Here is a 25,194-nt window from a genome sequence, read left to right on the forward strand (position 1 = left end):
TTTCAAAATCATTCATACAAGATTATATATACTTCCAAGATAATGTTAGACTTTTTCAGTAGCATATTTGGTACAGACTCGGTCTGTCAAATGTTTTCCAACTCTATGGGGTTCATATCTTTCACAAGTTCGTTTGTAGCGTTAATGCCACAAATGATTGAAACCTTCAAAAGTAAAAATGTGGAAGGGCTATCAATTCATTTTTTGTTAGCTTGGCTAATAGGTGATATTATATCGATGTTAGGTGCCATTTTAACAAAACAGTTATTATTCCAAATATTGTTAACCATTTTCTTCTTAATTATAGATCTGGTCATTTGTATCCAGTATTATTATTATGGTATAATTTATAATAACAGTTTATCAACAAAAAAGAAAAACAATGATACCATATTATTAGTAGCTGCCCCAAGTAATGATTTTGGTGAGATACAAGACTTCGATGATAAAATAGACGATTCCATAGATTCAAGAAGAGGAACTTGGAATAGAAATAAAATGCCAAGAATATCAACAGACAAATCAATGGCAGTTGGTGCTCTAGGCTTAGCCTCTCATTTTAAAACTTCTGATGCCGCTAAAGTCGTACGGTATGCATCAGTATTCACTACAGCATTAGTTAAGAGACAAGAATTAAGCGAAGTAACTAATAGTTACATTGGTGTTGTTTGTGCTTGGCTAGGTGCCATTTTTTATATTGGTTCAAGATTTCCACAATTAATTATGAATTATAAAAGAAAATCTACCGATGGTGTTTCACCCTTTATCTTCTATTGCATGCTTGTTAGTAACATCAGTTATGATATCAGTTTGTTTACTAATGAAAATTTCTTAAATGGTAAAGATAGAGCAATGTTTGTTAAAAACGCCATGCCTTTCATTGTAGGTAGTGCAGGAACAATTGTTTTTGATTTATTGTTTTTCGTTCAACATTATTACTTATATAGAGACAACCGTAATATACGGTTTGCACCAATGAAGCAAGAGGGGGATTTAGAAGAGGACTTAGAAGAAGATATCTAGAAGAAGATATCTAGAAGAAGATATCAATCATTTTATTACAGAACCTAAATTGCATGCTTAATTATAAAAAAGTACATTTTTGTCATTCACAAATGGATTTATAATCTATTCACGACCAAGATTACTATCACGAACAATCCCAGTCATTTGATTTATTCTTTTCTTTATTATGAGACAAATGAAACTCATAGGATATCATTCCTTATAACGTGTAGTAGCTTAAGGCTATATCGTTTATGCCTATAAATACATCAATCAAACATATATGACAGTTTAAACACTTTCATCGTATTTTTATACATACATATTTTCAACCTATACAATAAGGGCTCGGATACAGTTTCCTATTTTTTATTTTTTTTTTTAGAAGAAAAAAACGAAACATTTAGTTTTATATATCCAATAAATAAGAGTTCACTTGATCATTCATTTGAATATTAATAAACTCAACGACTCTTTAAACATCCTTTACTTTTTTTGATGGATTCACGTGCTGATTCCTGAAATTTCTACTATACTTTTTTTTCGGAGTATTGATTATTATTATAGAAAGGGATTGCTAGAAAATTCCAAGTTTTAACAATGAATATTTGTATAAGAAACAAGCCATAATAAGTAAGGCACAGCAGATATTAAAGAGGAAGAAATCGTACAAAACTTGCCTAAAAAATATTTAAATTTATTCGATTTTAAAAGCAAACAAAATATAAAAAAGAAAAAAAATAAAATAAGGACAACAAAAAATAGGTTCTTTATTTATCATTATGTCACAGAAGATAAGCATCATACCACCAGAACCGATCACTTTAATCAATAATGAAACCACAAATGCTTATGATTCACAATACTCCAAGACTCTGAGTACTAATGGCCTAGCTCTTTATAAGGTCACTGTGAGTGATTGCACTATTGTAAAGGGAAGTAACGGTGGTGAATTTGCCGTATGGAAGGTTACTGTATTATTAACAAAAGAAGATTCTTCAAGTAGCCAAGAAGATAATAATAATGTTTTACAAGAAATGAATTATAGAAAAATCCAAGTATATCGAAGGTATTCTGATTTTGAATTATTTCGTAAACAAATCATAGATAGGCTAAAAGAACAGCAGCAAGTGGGGAAAGTAGTTAACCTACCAAGTCTACCACCGAAAGTCCCATGGTATGATCTTTGGAAATATCAAGATATAAATCTAGATAAGAAATGGCTGAACAATAGACAAAGGGGGCTAAACCATTTTCTTAACCATATATTATTAGATGTTGAAATACGGAGGGTATCCAAGGATATTATTATTAAATTCTTAAATCGTTAGATACACAAAAATGAAATAACAATTGTTGTACATATATTATATTAAGCAGTATCCATAATTTTAATAGACATTTTATGTCCAGATATTTTATCATTTACCTTCTTTTTATTTTTTTACTCTAATATTTTATGTAATATATAATATTTCCATTGCATTCAGTTACATCGGTTATTTGCAGTAAGATATTATTCAGCTTCCTCATTTATTATTATACAATTTTGTCTTTTAATATTAAAATATTAATCCATATATATATATATATATAGTAGTATCATTGGGAATTCGCGTTTGGAATTTTGTGACGACGCGTTAAGATCGCATCGCTGTAAATCGTGTAACAAACAAGCAATATGTTTATGAATTTATTTTATTAAAGTAATAGAGGTAATGCATTAAAAACAACTTTTTTTAAATAAAGTCATGGAATACTGTTTGAGTAAAAAATAAAAAACAGTGAGACGAAATATTATTTGCAAAATATTTTCCAAGAACCAAAATATGGATAGCAATAGAACAAGGCTTGAATTTACACCTGTTGGTACATTAAAGACACATAATGATGATGAGGAAAATAACCTTATAACATCACCTACTAAACAACCTAATGGAAGCCAATATCAAACTACTAATGTATATTCCAATAAACGTCGTCGGATTGAAGATCCAATTGAAGAAGAAGAAGTTTCGGATGATGAAATGCAAAGTTCTAATGGAATCGAAGACCAATTTCAAAATAACGATACATATGAAAATAATCATTCAATTTATGATAGGTCAGGAGTATATGAGCACACTCAAACTAATATAATACCTACAACGATTGCGGTACCCAAAAATAACGTTGATATAACACAAAACGATAAATCAATAAGGAACCTGATAGCAAGGAATATTGATGATGGCTCAAGCTTTCAATTATCGACTGCCAAAGAACTAGAGAAAATGAAAGATGAAAATGAAAAGTTAAAGATTCGTATACAGTACATTATGTCTGGAGCCAAAAAAAATAATGATGAAATACCATCTTTAATAAGAAATGGGAAATCTGATCCCAATTTTATTCAAGAATTAGACACTTTTTTAGAGAAAAATAATAATACGATTGATCTTAATCAATGGGAAAATGATAAGTCAGAATATGAATTGAAAATAAAAAATTTGAAAAACAATCTATCTCAATCAAAGGAAAAAATGAAAATATTAGAATCAACTAATAATCAATTATCTTTGAAAATGTCTAATTTACAAAATTCATATGATCATTTGAAAGAACAACTTTTAGGTATTGAAAATAATTCGAATAATGAAAAGAATTTACTTTTACAATTACAAAGTGAAAAGGAAAATTTATTGAGAAAAGTTATGGAAAATAAACATGAATTAGATAATTCTCAGAAAGCTCTTAGTGAAAAAGAGCTCCAACTTATAGAGTTAAATAAACAATTAGATAAGAAGGCTCAAGATTTAAAACAATTAAAGACTCAACAAAATGAAAATATAAATAATAATGATGAACAGATTGAAAAATTAAAACAAGATATTGCTGAATTGTCAAAAAAGAATTTAGATTTTCAGAATCAATTGAAGAAATCACAAAATGATCGTATAAGATTAAATGAATTACTTCAAGATAGTAAAAAAACAGAAATAAATTTCTATTCTGATCTGGATCTAATAAAAGAACAAAAGAATGATATTGAAAAGAAAAATCATTCATTAGATAATGAATTGCGAAAAAAATTAAGTGAGATTGATGAATTAAAAGATTCAATTGAAGAATGTAAAAACCAAATGGATAATCTAAATTATGCATTAAAGGATGAAAAAAAGAAGAATAAAACCCTAACAGAAAAAATTACTGAACAACAAAATAAATTAATAGCTACAGATGATCAATTAAATGAAAAACATGAGGCATTAAAATCAGAATATGATATTATAACTTCAGAATTAAAGATTACAAAAAAGAAATTAGATACAGTGAATTTTGAATTGAAAAAAGAATTAGAACTAAAGAAACGAATTAATAATTCAAAACAAAGATTAGAAGATCAAGTCAAGTCTCTTACATTAGAAATTAGTGATAAACATTCTGAAATATCAGATTTACAAGAAAAACTCTTGGAGTATACTTCTAATAGTGATAACAGTCGATCTAAGATTAGTGGTATGGAATTAAAAATTAAAGCTCTTCAAAAGGAATTAGTAGAAATTAAAAAAAATAAAGATATTCTTCAAGAATCTTATGAAGAATTAAAACAATCTAAATTAGAATTACAATCAAATATTGATCGAAATTTGGAGAAAATTAGTAATCAAAAAGAAGAAATATCTCGATTAAAAATTGAAAATGATAAACTTCAACAAACTAATTTTGAAAATTTGAACTTATCTACTAAATTACAATCTGAAATTGAGCAATCCAATGAATACGTTCAAACTATAACTGAACAAAATAATAAATTAACTAGTGATATTACTTCTAAAATTGTTAGAATAGATGATTTAAAAAATGAATTGAATGAAAATAAACAAAAGCTAAATAAACTTGAAAAAGATTATAGACATATTAAGAGATCTCAAAACGATCGTTTACCTAAATTACTTAGTGAATTAAATTCTAAGAATAATGAATTACAATATATTGAGAATAAATTCAAAGAAAATGAAAAAAATTTGGAAAAACAACTCAACGATTCTAGAATCAAATTAGAGATTAAAGAAGTACAAAATAATGAATTATTAGCTAAAATTGAGGAATTAACTCAACAATGTGATAATTTTAGAAATCTAAATTATGATCTTCAAGAGAAATATAATGATTTATTAAGAGATAAAACAGATGTATTACCAGAGCATATTTATCATAAAGACAAAGAAGATACTTTGAAACGTCAAATTACTCGATTAGAACTTAGAAATAAGGAGTTGATTAAATTGTACTCTGACAAAAATAAAAAATATTTTGATTTATCTAATTATTATATGCTAAAAAGTTTCAAAGTACAACGTAAAAATGATGCACTTATTTTGATCAAAAGTTACTTAAATAAAGTTCTTAATGCTACTTTAAATACTTTAGATGGGAATTATTTACGATTTAAACAAGAGAGAGATTATATGGGTAAATCATACGATGATTTTAAATATTCTTCAAGTTATTATAACAATAGAAATTATCAGGGACAATACAATAATAAATCTAGAAGCGGATCTCCAGATTGGAATAGCAATGGACACTATTTCGATGATGAGTTTGCAAGGGAGAAAAGGGCTAGAAGGAATTTTAGAAAGGTATCTTTATATGTTTTAGCTTGTGTTAAAGCTAAACTTATTGCTAAAGAAGTTCGCAAAGAAAACGAAAGACTAAGGAAATATCAATCTTCTATTGAATCGGTCAATGATTATTAACGATGATTACGTAGAGCTGTAATATTATTAGATACAAGCAGTATATATATATTCACCATTTATAAAGATTCGGATATGTAATATAACACAAGACATATTTATGTCACCCATGTCTAGCTAAACATTCAACCTAGAGCTGAATGAGTAATATTACGGTGAAAAATTATATTATGATATTCTGAGCTCATGCAAAAAAGCTATGATAATAAACCCAGCTAAGTGGCTGTATCTAAGATGTATGCAAGGAGGATAATCATCGATGACCCCTTTTCCGGTTTATATCGACTAAATCTTTGGTAGCTTCCCTTAATCGGTCTTTAAAAGTTTCAGAAATCACTTCGATTTGATCCAGCATATCAAAATAATGTTCTAGTTCCTCACATTTCTTTAAAAGCAAGTTATAATCTTCTATATTTTTGTCCACAATATTGGCAATTATACCTTCTGTAATAGACTGATTTTCACTCACGCAGATCTTGGTGGTCTGCAATTGAATAGACTCCACATGATCTTGGATTTTGTATAGCAGATAGCTGTAGTCCACGCTAAGCTTGTTGATACCTAACAAATCCTCATGTTCTTCTCCAGCAGACATTGCTGAACAGAGACTTTGTGACTATTATATTCCTAAAATGTTTCGCCTACTGCTGTAAACTCATAAACAGTTGTTATTTTTTGTGAAAAAAAACAAAGGAAAAAAAGGGCAAAGAATTATTCACTCTAATGTCCTTTAAAATGGTTCTGCTATTAAAATTGCTTCAATAGCCCCTTTTCATATCATTTTGTTTGTTGGTGTTTAATCTGAATCAAATTCAATCTTATTAAATAAATATAAATAGACTATTTTTGTCAACATTGGGACTCCAATTACCCGGAAATCATCCGTCCAAAAAAAACAGTTCCAACATGGCTGGAACTTGAAGATCTAATTCTGAGGAAAACGACTTGCAATAACTAAGGATTATTATTATAAGCGTAATCGTCTTGCAATTGAGGTTTACAATGAAGGTTAAAAAAGAATAAATAATAAGAGTATACTTTATAATAGTGAATTAAAGAAAAATCTAGAAACCTTATCGACAATTCCTATCTTTATTAGATAGATATTACTATTAATTTTATTTTTTGCTTTGATCGTTGTAAACGCAAGGGTCCACGAAAAGATACACGAAAAGATACACAAAGTTTTCATTTTTATTCTTCCTTCCTTTAGATTATTATACAACAATACATAGCAATGTCTCATGGTATTTATTTGGGTGAGACCCCCGTTAGAAGAACTCAAACTCCTGGTAATCCCCTTTTAAGAAAAATCCAGCGTGCATGTCGTATGTCTTTAGGAGAACCTGATCTAGCCTTGAATTTGGATGTCGCTGATTATATCAATGAAAAACAAGGTGCTACCTCTAGAGATGCATGTGTCACTATTGTTAGATTGATTAACAATAGAGATACCCATACTGCTGTATTTGCTATATCGTTATTAGATGTTTTAGTTAAAAATTGTGGCTATCCAGTTCATTTACAAATATCAAGAAAGGAATTCTTAAATGAATTAGTAAAACGATTTCCTGAACATCCTCCAATGCGTTATTCTAGAGTGCAAAGATTAATTTTGACTGCCATTGAAGAATGGTATCAAACTATTTGTAAACATTCTTCTTATAAGGAAGATATGAATTTTATTAGAGACATGCATAGATTATTGAAATACAAAGGGTATGTATTCCCAAAGATTGATCAAGCCCAATTGTCCGTGTTGAAACCATCCAATCATTTAAAGACTGCTAGTGAAATTCAAAAAGAACAAGAAATTGCTCAAGCTGCCAAATTGGAAGAATTAATTAGACGTGGTAAGCCAGATGATTTAAGGGAAGCCAATAAATTGATGAAGGTTATGGCAGGTTTTAAAGCAGATAATGTAGTTCATGCTAAGAATTCCATTGCTTCTGAATTGAAGAGATTGAAGAGAAAGGCAGATTTATTAAATGAAATGTTAAATGCAGATAAATTAACTGATTCTCAAAATGAAACTGCATCAGAATTATATGGTTCTTTAAAATCTGCTCAACCAAAATTCCAAGCTATTATTGAAGAAGAACAAGATGATGATTCTATGGTTAGTGATATTCTGAAATTTAATGATACTGTTAATCAGTTACTTCAAAAATATGATTTATTGAAAAAGGGTGACACCACTGCAGCTTCACAAATCCATCCTTCTGCTATTTCCACTGATATCCAACAAAATTCTACAGGTGCTCTTGCAAATGAAATTAATTTAATTGATTTTGGTGATTCAGACATGAATACATCTGAACCAAATCAACAAAATAATCAAACTGATTCATCAACAAATAGCAATAATAATAATAATAATAATAATAATAATAATAATACCAATAATGCAGATTTATTAAGTGATTTGTTGGGTGATATGAGCATTTCCGACAATTCTCGTTCTCAAAGTACCTTTGGTGCTGGTGGCAGTATCACTCTTGGCAGTCCACTACCAAGCTCACCAGCAGAACCAGTTATCACCACTACTTCTGCATCCACTACAAATAACAACTCTAATAACAACAATGTATTCGATCTACTAGGCGATACTACAAACAATACACAATCAAACAATACTGTAGATTTATTGGGTAATAATTCTTCAGTTCCATCCTCAAACCAAGCATTAAACAATGATGCTGATCTATTTGGTGGCGTTCAAAGACATTTAATTAATTCATCAACATATTTAAAAATTGAAGCAATAATTACTAGAGAATCGGACTCTACTATTAAAATTAAGGCATTTTTCTCAAATGTTAATCAATCCCCAATATCAGATTTTACTTTTATGGTAGCTGTTCCAAAATTAATGACATTAAGACTACAACCTCAATCAAGTAATTTTTATCCAGGAAATTCTAATGATGGTATAACTCAAGAGGCATATATTGATAATGCTATCATTAACTCATCTAAACCTTTAAAAGTTAAATGGATGAGTACTTTTACAGTTAATGCATCTCCAGTTCAAGAAACTGCGGTATATGTTTTACCAAAGATTTGAAATAATATCGGTTCTTTATCTTATTAATATCTCTTTAATAGTTTATAAATTTGCCGATATTTAACCTCCCTCATTTTGATATATAAATGTTGTAAATTTAATGTAAAATTATATAATGAATTGATATTATTACATTTCTCAAGGCACATTTTAGATGCATCTTTTTATTCTTCGAAGCAGAGTAAACAATAATTTATCTATCTATTTCATTAAATAATTCCAAATATGTATATTGGTACACTTAAAAAATCCCCCCAAAAAAATCAATAATATAAATATCAGAAATTGTCTATATAAAAGTATTATGAGTGTCCTTTTAAACTACAAGAAAAAATAATTGTTATAGTTGTAATGAGATTTTTATGACTTTCATGCAAATTAAATTATTATTTTTGAAACCGTTGCAATATTTCACCGGGAGTAGGTGATTGAATACTAGATTTAGGTGAAGCTGTTGATGAATGTAATTTAGTGTTATTTAGTGTCATATTTGGAGAATTAATTTGATGGTTCTTATCAACAACAGTATTCATTTGTGATGGGTCTAATTTTGTTAATAACTGTGCTTGAATTTGATTTTGAAGCTGAGTTTGTAACTGTGCTTGATCTTGTAGCTGTGTAGGTGAGTGTACTTGTGATAAGTTGTGAGAAGTCTGTGATAGTGATGATTGATTAATTGTTTGTGATGAGGGAGAAGACATGCGTTGTTGAAGTTGTTGTTGGGCTTGCAATTGTTGATACTGTTGATATTGCTGCTGCTGCTGCTGCTGCTGCTGCTGTTGTTGTTGCTGAATTTGCTGTGGTTGATATTGATGGTTGTTATGTTGTTGTTGTTGTTGTTGCTGAATTTGCTGTGGTTGATATTGATGGTTGTTATGTTGTTGTTGTTGAAGTTGCTGTTGTTGGAGTTGCTGGCGTTGAAGTTGTTGTTGTTGTGATTGTTGCAGTTGCTGTGGAATATGTTGCTGCATTGGGTTTGGGGTTGAATTTTGTTGTTGCTTTACTATAGCTTGTTGTTGCAGCTGGAGCATTTGTTTCTCTTGACGCATTTTCACAGCTCTATAGTAATTTTCTGCTGCATTCAACGCTGTTTCTTTTGGCAAATCTGGCTTTTGTTGTAAAATTTTTTTATAGTAGCTTTCAATGATTTCACGTTCAGAGAGTGGTAATTTATTGTTTATATTATTTTTAGCATTGTTGTTGTTACGCGTCACATCGTTGTTAATGGGATTATTATTTCCTGAGATGGCTCTGCCATTATCATTATTAATTAAAAATGTATTTCTATTTGTTTCAGAGGGGTAAGAATTATTGTTAAATTTTGAATCATTACGTGTTTCAGAGGAGTTTATTGGTACGTTCGCAAAATTTGATTGTAATTGATTTAATTGGTTATTTATATTAGTTTGGTTTTGCAGTGAAGTAGAAATTTGGTTTAAATTAGTAGCTTGATTTGGGATGTTATTTTGAATTTGGTTATTAGTTTGAGTTTGGATTTGATTAGAAACTTGGTTTTGAGATGGATTTCCATTTCTGTTTTGAGTTGAGTTCATATTATGCACTGAATTTTGGATCTGGATCTGGGACTGATTTTGATTTTGGTCTGGATTTTGATTTGAATGTTGGTCTACACCTTGGTCTTGATTATGATTTTGTTGCTGTTGCTGTTGCTGTTGCTGTTGATGTTGATGTTGATGTTGCTGTTGCTGTTGCTGTTGCTGTTGCTGTTGCTGTTGCTGTTGCTGTTGCTGTTGCTGTTGTCTTTGTATTTGCTGTTGCTGCTGTTGTAATTTGTTCTTAACGTTTCTCCTTAATCGAATATCCCTTCTAATGGCCTCGTCTCTTTGAGCCTTCAATTGAGACATTTCAGCCGGAGTTGGGACCTTCAAATGCTTGATATCCAGCGGTTTTCGGGGTTGAGAAGGATTGGGCCTTGGTAGATTTTCCCTTTTCTTGATACACTTTCTCATTGCTTCGAACATACTAGCCCAACGAAGTTTCCTATGCCCTCTTTGAATTGAATCAATTCCAACACCAAGAGGAGAGATTCTTCTATTCTGTTTTTGTTGGAACTTATGAGCTTCAATCAGCCATTGTTGAGCAGAGTAAGTACGAGGACCTTTTAAATCATTAAAATTGAATTTTTCATTCAATTGAACAAATCTTTCAAAGCACTGCCAGGGAGTTCTTCTTTCCATATTAGAAATATAGTGAGGATTCCTATCATGAATCATTTGAGAGGATATTATTTCCCAATTATAAGAATAAGCATTGATATTTTTAACTAGTTCTTGGTCATCTTCAGGAAGCCAAATAGTAGGAGTTCTAAATTGTAAATATTTTAGAGGAGGTGCTTGGGGTGGATGTAAATAATGATTTCTTGTATTACCATTAAATAGGCCTCTCTTTTTACTTAATGGAGTTAAAGATGGCTCATCATCTATAATTTGCTTTTCAATTAATTTCATATATTGATCATCTTCTAAAGTTACTAATGACTTAGAGATTAGATCAAATGGTAATTGCAAATCATCATTCGATTTTTTATTATGTTTTGCAGTTTTACAGTCAATTCCTTTATAAACTGGGATTGAATCAAAGAGTTTGAGTTCTAACGAGTTAAATTCATCTTTTCCAATGTAAACTTTAAAAATATTTGGATTAGATTTATGACTATTCAGATAATTCTGATAATCCTCCTCCGTCGTAGTAGGCAGTACTGGTAGAATTGGATCTGCAGATGATTTAGGGGTTTTTAACAACAATTCTGTATTGATCACTGGAACAGATAATAGAGTGTCATTGGATTGAGATCTTAGTGACTTACTTTCGTCAGGTGTAATTTCATCTAGACGATCAGTCGCATCTGTTTCGCCATCGTTATTTTTTTTATCTAGTAGATTTGTATTATTATGGGAAGTATTTTCTATTTCAATTGAACTATTAATATCAGAATCTTGGATGTTTTCACTAATTGGATTATCTGGTGGTTTTATTTTGATACAACACACTTTTCCATAAGTCCAATAATCCATGATGGCTTGTGATAATGTTGCACAAATGGCAACTTTATGTCTCAACAACCCAATGAAATCCTGCTGTAGCCACTTTGCCTCGTTTAATAATATTTTATTATGTGATTGAAAAGAATCCCATGGATCTAAAAATTTTTTTGGCTGCCTCAAAGACCATAACCCTGATCTTCTCAATTCTTCTATTCTTGAAGATACCACTGTGATTCTACCTTCATTTAATGCGTTGTTAATTATATCAGTTGTTAATACTTTATGAGCCATTGGTAATAGTCTTATTAGTGGTAAGGTATGAGCTAGGTATCTTAACTCTGTAAGTGGAATCGCTTGTGGTAATTTTGAGGGTAAAGTTTCTTTCATCAATAAATAATTTATATCTTTTGAATTTGCATTTTTTGAATTGTAAAAATCTGTAAATTGAGAGTTATTAGAAAACAAATTGATATTATTGTTTGAGTCTATATTTAGATCATCATCATCTTTAAGTTTAAATAACTTATTTAATAATTTATTTGAATAAAGCTCCTTTAATTGGATTGGGGTAGGCTTTGGGGGTTCTAATGACTCATCAAGCACATAATTAGGATGACGATTTGATAATTGATTTGTGAATGGTCTTGAATGATGGGGATGCGAATGATTATTAATATTTTTATTAATTGTAGATGAATTATTTGTAGAATTTGATCTAGTAGTGTTTGAGTTATCAGCACTATTATTACATGGAATAATGTTTGTTTTTATATTATTTGGAAGTTGTGATTGAGACATTTTTTTAAATATATCATTTGTAGTATCAGTGCTTATATTCGTATTTTTGTTTTCATCAAAATTAGCTTTATTAGATGTACCTGCATCTTTGATAGAAATACTAGCGTTCAACTTATCTGTTTTGCTAACTTTTGTATTTCTATTATTGTCAGATTCTAAACCGATGGCAGATGAAGGTCGCTTTAAAGTATTTTCAGAAGTATTTAATTTATTTTGATCTTTTTTATTTCGAAGTATTTTGGGTTTGTCATTTGAGGATGTTAATGAAGTTGGTTGTAAATTTACACGATTATTATTATTAATATTATTATTAGTGGAATTATTTGAAATAATGGTATTGGAATTAATTGAATTGTTATATATATTAGCACTTGGGAGTGTATTAGAGGATGTGGTAGTTATACTAGTATTCTTTTGATTTTTAAGGGGAACAGGTGATACTGAGTTTGTTGGACTCTTTTGTTTAAAGTCCGGAAGTGTTTGGGGTTGAAACTTTATACCTTTTTCAATATCATTTTTATTTAAAAAAGAATGGATTTGCTTTCGTAATATAGAATCATCAGTAATATCTAAAAAATCGCTTAATCTTGATACACAGTATAATTCTACCAATTTATTATTTCTCTGTCGTATTAAATTTTTTGTTTCATTGTTTATATTTGACCTTGGGTTGGGTCTATTATTGCCGTTGTTATTGTTATTATTGTTATTATTGTTATTATTGTTATTATTATTGTTATTATTATTGTTATTATTGTTATTATTGTTGTTATTAGCGGCAGAACCATTGCTGTTGCTTCTATATGAAGTGCTATTGTTGTTTGTATTAGTACTATTACCACTTCCTTGTTTAGAGCCTTGTAATGTAGTTCTTGCAGGAGGTGATAGTGACCCTGAGCTCATTATTCAGTACGTTATATTAAAACTATTATATTGGTGATGCAATGAATTGCCGTAACTCTATAAACAAATTCTTATAAAAATCGCTATAGCTATTATGCAGATCAGTTTATGTAGCTTAGTACAAAACCTTTTGGGACTATATCTCTAGACACGCTTGTAGAACAAAAGTGTAATCTAATTGCAACTAGCTATTTTCAACGATTTCCAATTAAAAAGAATTTAGAGGCGTAAAAGAAGTGATTGTTTCTATACAATTGAGATAGGATTTTCTTTTTATTATTTGATGTATTTTTTTAATTCCAATTTCTTAAGGCGGATTGTCACCGAATTTCTTACCAGTAAATACTGAAACTCAACTTAATAGTTGTTTTTCGATTTGCAATTTCATTTTTATTTAAAATTCAAACCCGAAGCCGAGATTGAAAATCAAACAAAAAATATAAAAAAATAAAAAAAAAGCAGAACGTGTAAAATGATATTTAAACACGTAATATTGTGAAATAGCAGTTGCAGTAAAAAGTTTAAATCTTGTAATCTTAATTGAATGTTAATATTTTACAATATATCTTCTGAAATATGATAGCTTTATCCTTTTTTTAGAAATTTTTTTAATGTTTTGGATCGGTTTTTTGTTAAAAAAAAAAAAATTCAAGCTAATTGTCAAAAAAAGAAAATATTACGTACTAGGTGCTAGATATTTATTGTCTTTATACATGAAGCAGTAAATATACTGTTCTACAATAAAAGAGAGTATAACGTGAATATACCTTGCTAATGAAAATCCCAATTAGATAATTCGTTGTGACTAATTTAAGATCATCGTGTAGATTATACATGAGGTACTAAGCATGAAGGGCACATAACCTTTGTGATGTTAATTAGGTGAAAAATTTTCACTTATAGACGACGATGAATTGACTGCTCTTGTCCAAAAAATAATGTATAAATTGCCAAAATTTTAGTCGACATCTAATCTTTATATTTTTATATTTTCTATAGTTTTAATTCCTACTCAGGTTTTTATATTATAAAACACTAACTAAAAAAGAACTATACCCTAAATTATGACTGACAGTAATACTAATACAAGGGATTCTAATGTCGTACCTTATTCTATATATCTCTCTATAATACCCTGGTTCCTTAATTTATTTGTCTCGCGTAAAAATTTTTGTCTAATAAAATTTTATATTAATAGAATACATATTAATTGAATTTAAATAATTATTTAACCATCACTCTTGATGATTTCACTTTTAATGCTTGCATATTTTAAAGTCCCATACCCTATAAGTCAAATTCTAAAACCCACGCTAGAGCTGATTTGGCGACGCGTTTTATTACCAATTCGAAAACCAAAACAAAAATATTATTAGGAAATTAATGTATTTGATAAACCTTGATAGATCATTTTAAAGTGAAATTAAATATAAAGAGAATTTCAGTACATCTATCGAAAGGCAGTTTATATATTAAGGGGAATTTTGACACACTCTGGTTTAAACATTTAATAATGCAATTTAAACTAACTTCATTAATTGTTTTACTCCTTTCTTTTTTACAAGCTACACAAGCGATTCATTTTTATCTAAAATCAGGTCAAACAAAATGTATGTTTGAAAACTTATCACAGAATGATTTATTGATAGGAGATTTGGACAGTTCTGTAGAGAGGAAATCAGGTAGCTTAGTCTATGAAGAAGATCCCAACATCGAGTTACAAATTACAGTAGAAGAAATTTTTGATAATTTTCATAAAGTGATGGATACTAAAATTGGCAATAATGGTGATTTTACCTTTTCCACAATCGATACTGGTGAACATAGAATCTGTATTACACCAAGCTATCCAATTGATAAAAACGCTCAATTGAGAGTATTTATTGATATGGATATTGGTAATTCAAAAGTTTTAGACTCTAAGAAAACTGGTGATATTAAATCATTGAAAAATAGAGTTAATCAGTTAATCCTAAGATTATCTAATATAAGAGCCGAACAAAGAGTATTCAGAGAAAAAGAAGCTCAATTTAGAAATAAGAGTGAAAGTGCTAATAGTAAGATCACTTTTTGGTCTATTGTTCAAGTGTTGACTCTAATTGCCGTTTGTGTTTTCCAATTACGCTATTTGAAAAACTTTTTTGTCAAAGCCAAAGTTTTGTAATGAAAATATCTTATGGGTCGTGACTTCCTTTTAACCAACTGATTTTGTGGTAGAGTTAGTAATCTAATAGGTGTATTGCATTAATATTCTATTTTAATCTGCTCTACCAGTAACTGAGGAATATATATATATATATATATATATATACCTATATACCTCTTTATCTATCTATCTATCTATAAATCACAAAAAGGTATTTAATGTGTACCTGCTTTATTAAAGTATTCAGCAATATATATATATATATACATTATTAGTAACAATTCCTATTAAATTCATCTCATCGCTTTAAATAAGACGAAAAAAAAAAATTCATCAAAAAATACAGCGATGACTTAATAAATTATTATATTTCTGATTGGTATAAACTTATTTATTAGTTAAGTGGTGCTATTAAAAAAAGAATAAGTTCTAACAATACAAATATATATGGGAGATATGAGTATTTCAGTAACGGAGGAGTTAGAGAGAGTTAAGAAGGAGAATGAACTTTTACGTAAGGAATTAAATGAATTAAAGAAGGAATCTAAACATGATCACAAAGAATTATCTCTAGAGGAATACCGTAGATATGGTAGACAGATGATTGTGGAAGATTTTGGTGGGCTAGAGGGCCAAAAAAAGTTAAAGAATGCTAACGTTTTAGTTGTAGGTGCTGGTGGTTTAGGATCACCTTCACTACCATATTTGGTTGGTGCAGGTGTTGGTCATATTGGTATTGTTGATAATGATGTTGTCGACTCATCAAATTTACATAGACAAGTATTACATGACACTACAAAGGTTGGAGTATTTAAATGTGAGTCTGCAAAGGAACAATTATCAAAGTTAAATCCAAATATTAAAATTGATACTTACTCAGTTAGGTTAGATGCCTTTAATGCATTTGAAATATTCAAAGATTATGATGTTATACTTGATTGTACTGATACTCCATTAGCAAGATACCTAATCTCAGATGTTGCCGTCAATTTAGGTAAAACTGTTGTATCTGCATCTGGTTTAGGTACTGAGGGCCAAGTTACGATTTTAAATTTTAAAAACATAGGCCCTTGCTACAGATGCTTTTACCCAACTCCTCCAAATCCATATGCTGTAAATTCTTGCTCGGAAGGTGGTGTAATTGGCCCGTGTATCGGACTTGTTGGTACCATGATGGCAGTTGAGACCCTTAAAGTTCTTCTGGATATCTATACAATTGAAAATTTTAAACCATTTTTGATGCTGTATTCTGGTTTTCCAAATCAAACATTAAGAAATTTTAAAATGAGAGGCAGACAATCTTCCTGCCAATGCTGTGGAAAAAATCCAACTATTACAAAAAATACAATTGAATCTGGTGAAATAAATTATTCATTGTTTTGTGGTAAGAGAAATTATAACGTTTTAGAGGCTCATGAAAGAATGAACGTTTCACAATTTCATGAGAATTATATTGTCAATTCCCCATCTAACCAAGTTATTTTACTGGATGTTAGACCACCACATCATTTTGGTATCTCTCACTTTGATAATGCCATTAATATATCAGTTCCTCAATTAACGAAGTTGAATGGAAGTTTTTCAGAATTACAAAAAAAATTACCATCATTAAATAAAAACAGTGAAGTGGTTGTATTATGTAGATATGGTAATGACTCACAAGTTGCTACAAGGATGCTGAAAGATAATTTTGGTTTAAAAAATGTGAAAGACGTTCAAGGCGGTTTCTTTAAATATATTGATGATATAGATAATTCAATCCCACAATATTAAAATAAAAATTATTTAGGAGTGACTTTTTTCATTAATAAGTATTTTCAAAATTAATTATGTAAAATTCTATAAACGTTTATAAAACTGTCTTTGTAACAGAAATATTGAAGATGATATTCAAGAACCAACAAAAAAAAAACAGTTTAAAGCTGCTTTAGTTGAATAACTGTTAAAGCTTGATCCAAATCGTTTATCAAATCTTGTGTATTTTCACAACCAACAGACACTCGGATGAGAGTTTGTATGATATAAGGATCAGTAAGAGCCCTCCATTCTATTAACGATTCAACACCACCTAAAGAAGTCGCATGAATGAAGTATTTCAATAGATTTGGCAATGCTTTACATTGCTCTTTGTTATGTAAAACTATGGAGAATACTGGTGTATAACCACCTTTCAACTGCTTTTTTACAAAATCTTCTTTTTGTAATGATGAATGATATATCTCTTTTAAAACTTTATTGAATTTATGTCTATTGTCATTCAAGAATTTGACTATCTGTGTAGCAGAAGTTGATTGTTTCAATATTCTCATTTCAAAAGTTCTTAACGATCTCAAAAGTAAATAACTTTCAAGGTTAGCTATATTAGTACCTAGATAAATCCTGTCTTCCCTTAAATCCTTGGCAATATTTTCATCTTTAACAACTAATACTCCACTTAATAAATCAGAATGACCGCCAAAAAATTTAGTTGCAGAATGCATAACAATATCAACATCAAAATCCCAAACATATTGCAAAGGTGGAGGGGCAAATGTTGAATCTATCATTACCAAAACTCCCTTTGAATGGGCTTTTTTTACAAATTCTTCAATATCATAAGAAGTACCATAGGGATTTACAGGACTCTCCAAATGAACTATATCGCCTTTTTGAGCGAATTCCTCGATCTCTTTATGAGTATGTTTTTTGAGAGTGCCATTACGTTCCAAAATATTGACTGCAGCTGTACATCCATGATAATTTTGACCTAAAAATACTCTTTTAGGGTTAAAATAAGTCATGGCAGCAAAAAATGCACTGACACCTGAATTATAGATAACAGCATTCCCATCCAATATCTTTGAAAATAAGGTTTCTAGACGACTAGAGTTTGGGTGGGCCAATCTTGAATAGATTGGTTTAGTTTCCATGAAGGAGAGATCCCCCCTCTCATTCCATGGAATTAAATCTTCATTATCATATCGAAATGTAGTGGCAATATTAATGGGCGGTGCAACATCAGTAACCCTGTTGTTTACATCATCACCATGAATTAAAAGAGTTTCAAGGTCTGGCTCGCTATTAATTGCCATAATAGTAAAATGATGGAAGTTTCACTTAATATACGCTTTCTAAAGTGACTTAATTAATAAATCTACAATCAGATCCAGATCTCATGCTAAACGCGTTCTGGCATGCAAATATATATTTTCATGTAATTCTTTAACCAGAACAATTACTTTCTAGACATACTTTCGACTCCGAAAATCACCCTGGATTATATAATGTCGTTCACTTCACGTGCAACTCTTTACCACAGTTTTGATATAATTAAAGGAGTCACACTTGCGGCTACTATTAAGTAATATATAAGAATATTAATATAGCTCCAATATAAATACCTCTATGAGATGCATATTGCTAGAGCATTTCGTTTCTTTCAGATTTGTAAGCAATTGAAAGAAATTGACTACTCTTACAATTTTGAGACTTGCTGGAGTGGCGATATTCCAAGTTTTCTATCCAACGTTGTTGGATATATTTATCACCAGCAAAGATAAATAATAGTTTATATAAGTCGTTATTACCTCTATTAACACTTGCCTACTGTCATTGAAAATTAATCTAGTACTTTAAATGCCAAGAATTGCCATCGTTTTCTATGATTCAACACGTGAAATACTTAAGGGAAAATTCCTTATTTCGCATTACTTCCGCAAAATCACTTTTGCAAAATTACCTCTTCAAAATATATTCATTAAGTATTCCTTAAACACCAACAAGTATGTTGAAAAAAACAGAAATAAAAAAATTTTTCTTTAATTATTAAATTCTTGTTACCCCAAAATATACTTCATCCCTTCTTTTACTAACTTGTATCAATTGAAAAATATAAAGAAAAATACTATATTAGAGGACATTCATAATGCTGAAAATGACTTCTACTCAATATGCCAAGGAATTTGTAAACTTCTTAAACGCTTCTCCATCACCATATCATACTGTTTATAATATCAAGAACCATTTAATTTCTAATGGTTTTAAGGAATTATCTGAACGTGACCAATGGAATGGTAAAGTCGAAAAATTGGGGAAATATTTTGTTACAAGAAATAATTCTTCAATTATTGCCTTTATTGTTGGTAACAATTGGAAGCCTGGTAATCCAATTGCCATCACCGGTGCTCATACTGATTCACCTGTCTTACGTATTAAACCAATTTCTAAGCGTACTACGGAAAACTTTCTACAAATTGGTGTCGAATGTTACGGTGGCGGAATTTGGCATTCTTGGTTTGATTCAGATTTATCTGTTGCTGGTAGAGTATTTGTAAATGATAAATCTACGGGTAAACATATTTCAAAATTAGTTAACTTAAATAAACCATTGTTGAAAATCCCCACCTTGGCCATTCATTTGGATAGAGGAGTAAATGAAAAATTTCAATTTAATAAAGAATCTCAATTATTACCAGTTGGTGGCTTATTAAAGGAAGACGAAAAAACTCAAGGCAAGGAAAAGTCACATGATTGTACAGGCATTGATACAAGCTCTAAGGATGCCACTTTTATTAAGTCTATAATTGAAAGACACCATAAGGATCTTTTGCAATTAATTGTAGAAGATTTATCATTGGAATCGATTGATTATATTGAAGATTTCGAATTGATCTTATACGACAATAAGAGTTCCTGTTTAGGTGGTCTTCACGATGAATTTATTTTTAGTGGCAGATTAGATAATTTAACCTCATGCTTTACATCAATGCATGGGTTAACAGAAGCTACTAGTAATTTAGAAAATGAATCAGGTATTAGATTGATGGCTTCTTTCGATCATGAAGAAATTGGTTCATCATCTGCTCAAGGGGCCGATTCAAATTTCTTACCAAATATTCTAGAAAGAATTACTTCCTTGAAGTTTGATAAAACTGATATAACCGAACCACTTGCAAAATCTTTGATTCTTGAATCTTCTGCAAAATCATTCTTCTTATCATCGGACGTTTCACATGGTGTTCATCCAAATTATGCATCAAAACATGAATCCAATCACAAACCACTTCTAGGAAAAGGCCCTGTAATCAAAGTTAATGCAAACCAACGTTACATGACTAACTCACCAGGTATTGTATTAATTAACCAAATTACTAAAGAAGCCAAAGTTCCCTTACAATTTTTTGTAGCTGCCAATGATTCTCCATGTGGTTCGACAATTGGTCCAATTTTAGCTTCAAAAACAGGTATTAGAACATTAGATCTTGGTAATCCAATTCTAAGTATGCATTCGATTCGTGAAACAGGTGCTTCAAACGATATTGAATATCAAATCAAATTATTTAAAACATTTTTCGAACGTTATTCTCAAGTAGAAGAATCAATTGTTGTTTAGATTATATAAATGAATGTATAAACGAACAAGAGGAGAATAATACCATGATTTTTCATACTTTATCATGCAAACAATTATTTGGGAATGCTTATGTTTGGTATCATCTTATAGACGTTCTTATATTATTTTCTTGAGGTTTCAGAATCGTTTTCTTTTTTTTTTTTTTTTTTTGTAGATTTTGGTTCCATTTCAAAATCATTTCCAACATTACTGAACTAATTCTTATCTTTCTTGCATAGTAGACTCATACCTGTATAATCGACTATTCAAAAAAAAAAAATACCATAACAAAGCATTTCGTATGGATGATCACTTTCTTGTGGCATTCATGAAACTAATACCAATTGAGTATATACAATATAATAATAATCATTTCATTGGAAGAATACTGGACAAACATTTAAATGATTTTACTTGGAATAAGTTTGAAACAAAAATCTTATCCCCATTAAATTTTTCATTATTTAATACATCATTCAAGATAAGAACCGTGTATCACAGTACAATTAATTCCCCCATCTTATTCTAATAAACAGATCCTTACATTACAAGTAAAGTATCAATTAAATAAGCCGACTATAAGACATTTTTGAATAATAAAATCCAACTAATAATAGCCAACATTAGTAAAGTGTATGTAGAATTGTGGAGTGCGATCCAATGAATAAATAAAATTTACACTGACACCGTATATGGCACTAATTATTCCAAGTAATATTAACTGATCTCCTGACAATTAACAATACATTTGAAAAATAATACAATCCAGGAAACATACTCACTATCAAGAAATGATAAGGCTTAGATGAAATGAAAAATAAAAAGAAGTAATTTTGCGGAACAAAGATGTCATGGTGCCTGCATGACACAACAGATTCGAATTATTTTTTTTGTAATTTATTCCGGAAATATGAAGTTTTTGATAGCCTATGAGCCAACTTTTTCTATTAATTCAAACTAGAGCACCTTTCCAATGTCCAAATCTGATTATTATTTCCCCAATGAATTCATCAATTCATTGGTAACATTGTCAACTTATTACAGTGAAGTACGGATATAATACTTTTTTTCTATAACATTGTTACGACACTGAATAATTATTTGGAAACATACTAGATCTTGCTAACATACGTAGTTTTACAAATTTTTCCATGGATCCAAATAAAAAATTACGTCTAACAATAGCAATAAACGGCCTACTTGTGTGAAAAAGTTGACAAGTTAAAATATTCAGGGCCATTGATATTTCAATAATTCCAGCAACTCTTTCGACTTCAATTACTATTTTTCTTCTTATACTGGCCTATTACCACCCGACTATCTTCTTTTATGTTGTCTATGACTACCAATGGGTTAAAAGATCGAAACATCTCTTCCAAATAAAGAAATACCCGTATAGGGGTTGTTTTAACCTAATATGGATATCCCGCTTCACTATTTTTCATTGCAGGCTCCGGATTTATAATGAGTGGACCGGTAGGAGAACTCTTCGGATCATCAGGGCAATCTTCGGAAAAACCTGGAGAATTATTCCATAGTAACTCCGAGATTAATTCCGAATGGAAAATTCTCAGAATAGCTCGTATAAGGATAATCAATAAATCCATAATTTTATTCCCTCAAAACACAACATAGGGTTTTCCTATGATAATACACATTTATCATTGTGGGGGCATTTTGAAATGACAGCTTTCCCGGAAAATTTCAATCTTACCTGTTATTTAGCTTTTAACGTCTTCAGGAGCTAGGATGTCATATTTTTCTAGGCTTCCCATTCATATTGCGGAGAAATCTTGTTGTATAGAGATATTCCGTAGGAGAGAACAACTATTCATCCCTGAAAAGATATTCGGAACAATTTGTCACGATATTTTGGCGTTTCTTTTACTAGTGGTATAACGTGTCACCTGCCAAAGAATTTTGTACATTAAACCTTAATTATTTTGTTCCATTGAACTTAAGAGGCGTCGTAGCTTATACATATTTTGAAGGCAAATGTCTTGCAACGTTTGAAATTTCAAACAAGTATAATATTCAGTCAACGGCTAATAATAATGGTAATAAAAAGACTCATTAAAGTTTGATTTTATTCAACAACATGGTAGCAATTGTGTAGGAAAATATAATTGTCATTATTTTATTGTAAAGGCCTCCTGAAATTGAAAAATTGTTGGCTAATACCATCAATGTCTGAATACTCCTATCCTAGAATAAGTGAACAAATGTCTTGATTTGAGTAATAGAGGACACATATCCGTTATGAAAGTTGTTAGAATAACAGTATATAAAGCAATAACATTTGTAGATAAATGAATCAATTATTAATTATCAAATTTATTCCTATTTATTTTAAAAATAAAAAAATATTTTATAATATCACAAGAACATTAACAAAATACTGTATACAATATTTTAATGTCAGAAAAAAGTACAATTGTTGAGCAAGAACATAGCAGTAATTTATTGGATAACACTGATATCACTTCTGTAGCTTCTACGCCTTCAAATAAAAATGAGACTGATATAACTCCTGAAGGTGATCCCAAAACTGAGTCTGAAAATGCCACCAATATAGCTGCCCCACCATCTCCACCTGGAACAAACTGGGGTATTTGTGTTTTATGTTTAATGGTTGCTTTCGGTGGGTATATATCTGGTTGGGATTCTGGTACTATTGGCGGTTATGAATCTCAAACCGATTTCTTAAAGAGATTTGGTTCAAAAAGAAGTGATGGTACTTATTACTTATCTAAGGTTAGGACTGGTTTATTAACATCCATGTTTAATATAGGTAATGCCATTGGATGTTTCTTTTTGGGGCGTTTAGGAGATATGTATGGCCGTCGTATAGGATTAATTGTTGCTGCCGTTATTTTCATAGTGGGAAATATCATTCAGATTGCTTCTATTAGAGCTTGGTATCAATATATGATTGGTAGAATTGTTGCTGGTGTAGGAGCTGGTTTGATTGCAATTTTGTCTCCTATGTTAATATCTGAAGTGGCACCAAAAAATAGTAGAGGTGCAATGGTTTCCTGTTATCAACTGATGATCACTTTAGGTATTTTCTTAGGTTACTGTACAAATTTTGGTACCAAGAGATACCATAATTCTACTCAATGGAGAGTTGGTGTGGGTTTGCAATTTGCATGGTGTTTATGTATGATTAGTGCCATGATGTTCGTCCCAGAATCTCCAAGATTTTTGGTTGAAAAGGGCAGAATCGAAGAAGCTAAACGTTCAATTGGTAGATCAAATGGTGTTTCTCCAGATGATCCAGTGGCTATATGGGAGTTAGATGAAATTCAAGTTGTCGTGGACAAGAGTAGAGCCGAGGGTGAAGCTGGTTGGCTAGATTTATTTAATACAGAACACAAGATTTTCCAAAGAGTTATTATGGGAATTGCAATTATGGCTTTTCAACAATTAACAGGTGCTAACTATTTTTTCTATTATGGTACTACTATTTTCAAAGCTGTTGGTATGAAAGATGGGTTTGAAGCCGCCATTGTTTTTGGTGTTGTTAATTTCTTCTCCACCTGTTGTGCATTATTGTTTGTCGATAGGTTAGGAAGAAGGAGATGCCTACTATATGGAGCTGCAGGCATGATTTGTTGTATGGTTGTCTTTGCTTCCGTTGGGGTTAAAAGATTATGGCCCAAAGGTAAGAAGGCCGGTATCTCTTCCCAAGGTGCTGGTGATTGTATGATTTGTTTCTCTTGTTTTTTCTTATTTTGTTTTGCTACTTCATGGGCCCCAATTGCTTTCGTTATAATTTCAGAAACTTTCCCATTGAATGTTAAGGCTAAGGGTATGGCTCTAGCCATTGTTTCCAATCAATTGTGGAATTTTTGTATTGGGTTTTTTACACCATTTATTTCAAATTCTATTAACTTTGCTTATGGGTATGTTTTCTTAGGCTGCATATGCCTGGCATGGATTTATGTATTTTTCTTTGTTCCAGAAACTAAGGGTCTAGTATTGGAAGACGTTGATATAATGTGGAGAGAGGGGACACTACCATGGAAGTCTGCTTCATGGATCCCTCCATCTGAGAGAGGGGCTAACTACGACGTCGATGCCTTGGCTAACGATGACTCCTCACCATGGAGGAAAATGTTTGGTAGAAAATAATATAATATAATACTATCACTTTA

At 30.4% G+C, this 25,194-nt stretch overlaps 11 protein-coding genes across 11 annotated transcripts; 8 read left to right on the top strand and 3 right to left on the bottom strand.

Moving 5' to 3' along the window:
• Positions 1–42: 42 nt before the first annotated feature.
• On the top strand, positions 43–1,023 carry TBLA0A03590 (PQ-loop repeat-containing protein; the record flags this gene model as incomplete). Its single annotated transcript, XM_004177629.1, has 1 exon — positions 43–1,023. One exon carries the CDS (start codon positions 43–45, stop codon positions 1,021–1,023), a length of 981 nt encoding a protein of 326 aa, XP_004177677.1.
• Positions 1,024–1,787: 764 nt separating this feature from the next.
• YPT35 (Ypt35p) lies at positions 1,788–2,336 on the top strand (the record flags this gene model as incomplete). The annotated part of the gene is made up of 1 exon (XM_004177630.1): positions 1,788–2,336. The coding sequence occupies one exon, from the start codon at positions 1,788–1,790 to the stop codon at positions 2,334–2,336; it is 549 nt and encodes a 182-aa protein (XP_004177678.1).
• A 498-nt stretch (positions 2,337–2,834) lies between these two features.
• SPC110 (Spc110p) lies at positions 2,835–5,747 on the top strand (the record flags this gene model as incomplete). Its single annotated transcript, XM_004177631.1, has 1 exon — positions 2,835–5,747. The coding sequence occupies one exon, from the start codon at positions 2,835–2,837 to the stop codon at positions 5,745–5,747; it is 2,913 nt and encodes a 970-aa protein (XP_004177679.1).
• Positions 5,748–6,000: 253 nt separating this feature from the next.
• On the bottom strand, positions 6,001–6,342 carry CNL1 (Cnl1p; the record flags this gene model as incomplete). The annotated part of the gene is made up of 1 exon (XM_004177632.1): positions 6,001–6,342. One exon carries the CDS (start codon positions 6,340–6,342, stop codon positions 6,001–6,003), a length of 342 nt encoding a protein of 113 aa, XP_004177680.1.
• A 642-nt stretch (positions 6,343–6,984) lies between these two features.
• TBLA0A03640 (uncharacterized protein) lies at positions 6,985–8,814 on the top strand (the record flags this gene model as incomplete). The annotated part of the gene is made up of 1 exon (XM_004177633.1): positions 6,985–8,814. One exon carries the CDS (start codon positions 6,985–6,987, stop codon positions 8,812–8,814), a length of 1,830 nt encoding a protein of 609 aa, XP_004177681.1.
• Positions 8,815–9,200: 386 nt separating this feature from the next.
• On the bottom strand, positions 9,201–13,520 carry EAF1 (Eaf1p; the record flags this gene model as incomplete). Its single annotated transcript, XM_004177634.1, has 1 exon — positions 9,201–13,520. One exon carries the CDS (start codon positions 13,518–13,520, stop codon positions 9,201–9,203), a length of 4,320 nt encoding a protein of 1,439 aa, XP_004177682.1.
• A 1,513-nt stretch (positions 13,521–15,033) lies between these two features.
• On the top strand, positions 15,034–15,684 carry ERP5 (Erp5p; the record flags this gene model as incomplete). The annotated part of the gene is made up of 1 exon (XM_004177635.1): positions 15,034–15,684. One exon carries the CDS (start codon positions 15,034–15,036, stop codon positions 15,682–15,684), a length of 651 nt encoding a protein of 216 aa, XP_004177683.1.
• A 429-nt stretch (positions 15,685–16,113) lies between these two features.
• Positions 16,114–17,439, top strand: UBA4 (Uba4p; the record flags this gene model as incomplete). The annotated part of the gene is made up of 1 exon (XM_004177636.1): positions 16,114–17,439. The coding sequence occupies one exon, from the start codon at positions 16,114–16,116 to the stop codon at positions 17,437–17,439; it is 1,326 nt and encodes a 441-aa protein (XP_004177684.1).
• Positions 17,440–17,582: 143 nt separating this feature from the next.
• Positions 17,583–18,737, bottom strand: TBLA0A03680 (putative cystathionine beta-lyase; the record flags this gene model as incomplete). Its single annotated transcript, XM_004177637.1, has 1 exon — positions 17,583–18,737. The coding sequence occupies one exon, from the start codon at positions 18,735–18,737 to the stop codon at positions 17,583–17,585; it is 1,155 nt and encodes a 384-aa protein (XP_004177685.1).
• Positions 18,738–19,570: 833 nt separating this feature from the next.
• Positions 19,571–21,037, top strand: APE4 (aspartyl aminopeptidase; the record flags this gene model as incomplete). The annotated part of the gene is made up of 1 exon (XM_004177638.1): positions 19,571–21,037. The coding sequence occupies one exon, from the start codon at positions 19,571–19,573 to the stop codon at positions 21,035–21,037; it is 1,467 nt and encodes a 488-aa protein (XP_004177686.1).
• Positions 21,038–23,452: 2,415 nt separating this feature from the next.
• TBLA0A03700 (sugar porter family MFS transporter) lies at positions 23,453–25,171 on the top strand (the record flags this gene model as incomplete). Its single annotated transcript, XM_004177639.1, has 1 exon — positions 23,453–25,171. One exon carries the CDS (start codon positions 23,453–23,455, stop codon positions 25,169–25,171), a length of 1,719 nt encoding a protein of 572 aa, XP_004177687.1.
• Between the last annotated feature and the right edge of the window lie 23 nt (positions 25,172–25,194).

This window comes from Henningerozyma blattae, chromosome 1, assembly GCF_000315915.1.
Source record: "Henningerozyma blattae CBS 6284 chromosome 1, complete genome".
NCBI classification, from domain to species: Eukaryota; Fungi; Ascomycota; class Saccharomycetes; order Saccharomycetales; family Saccharomycetaceae; genus Henningerozyma; species Henningerozyma blattae.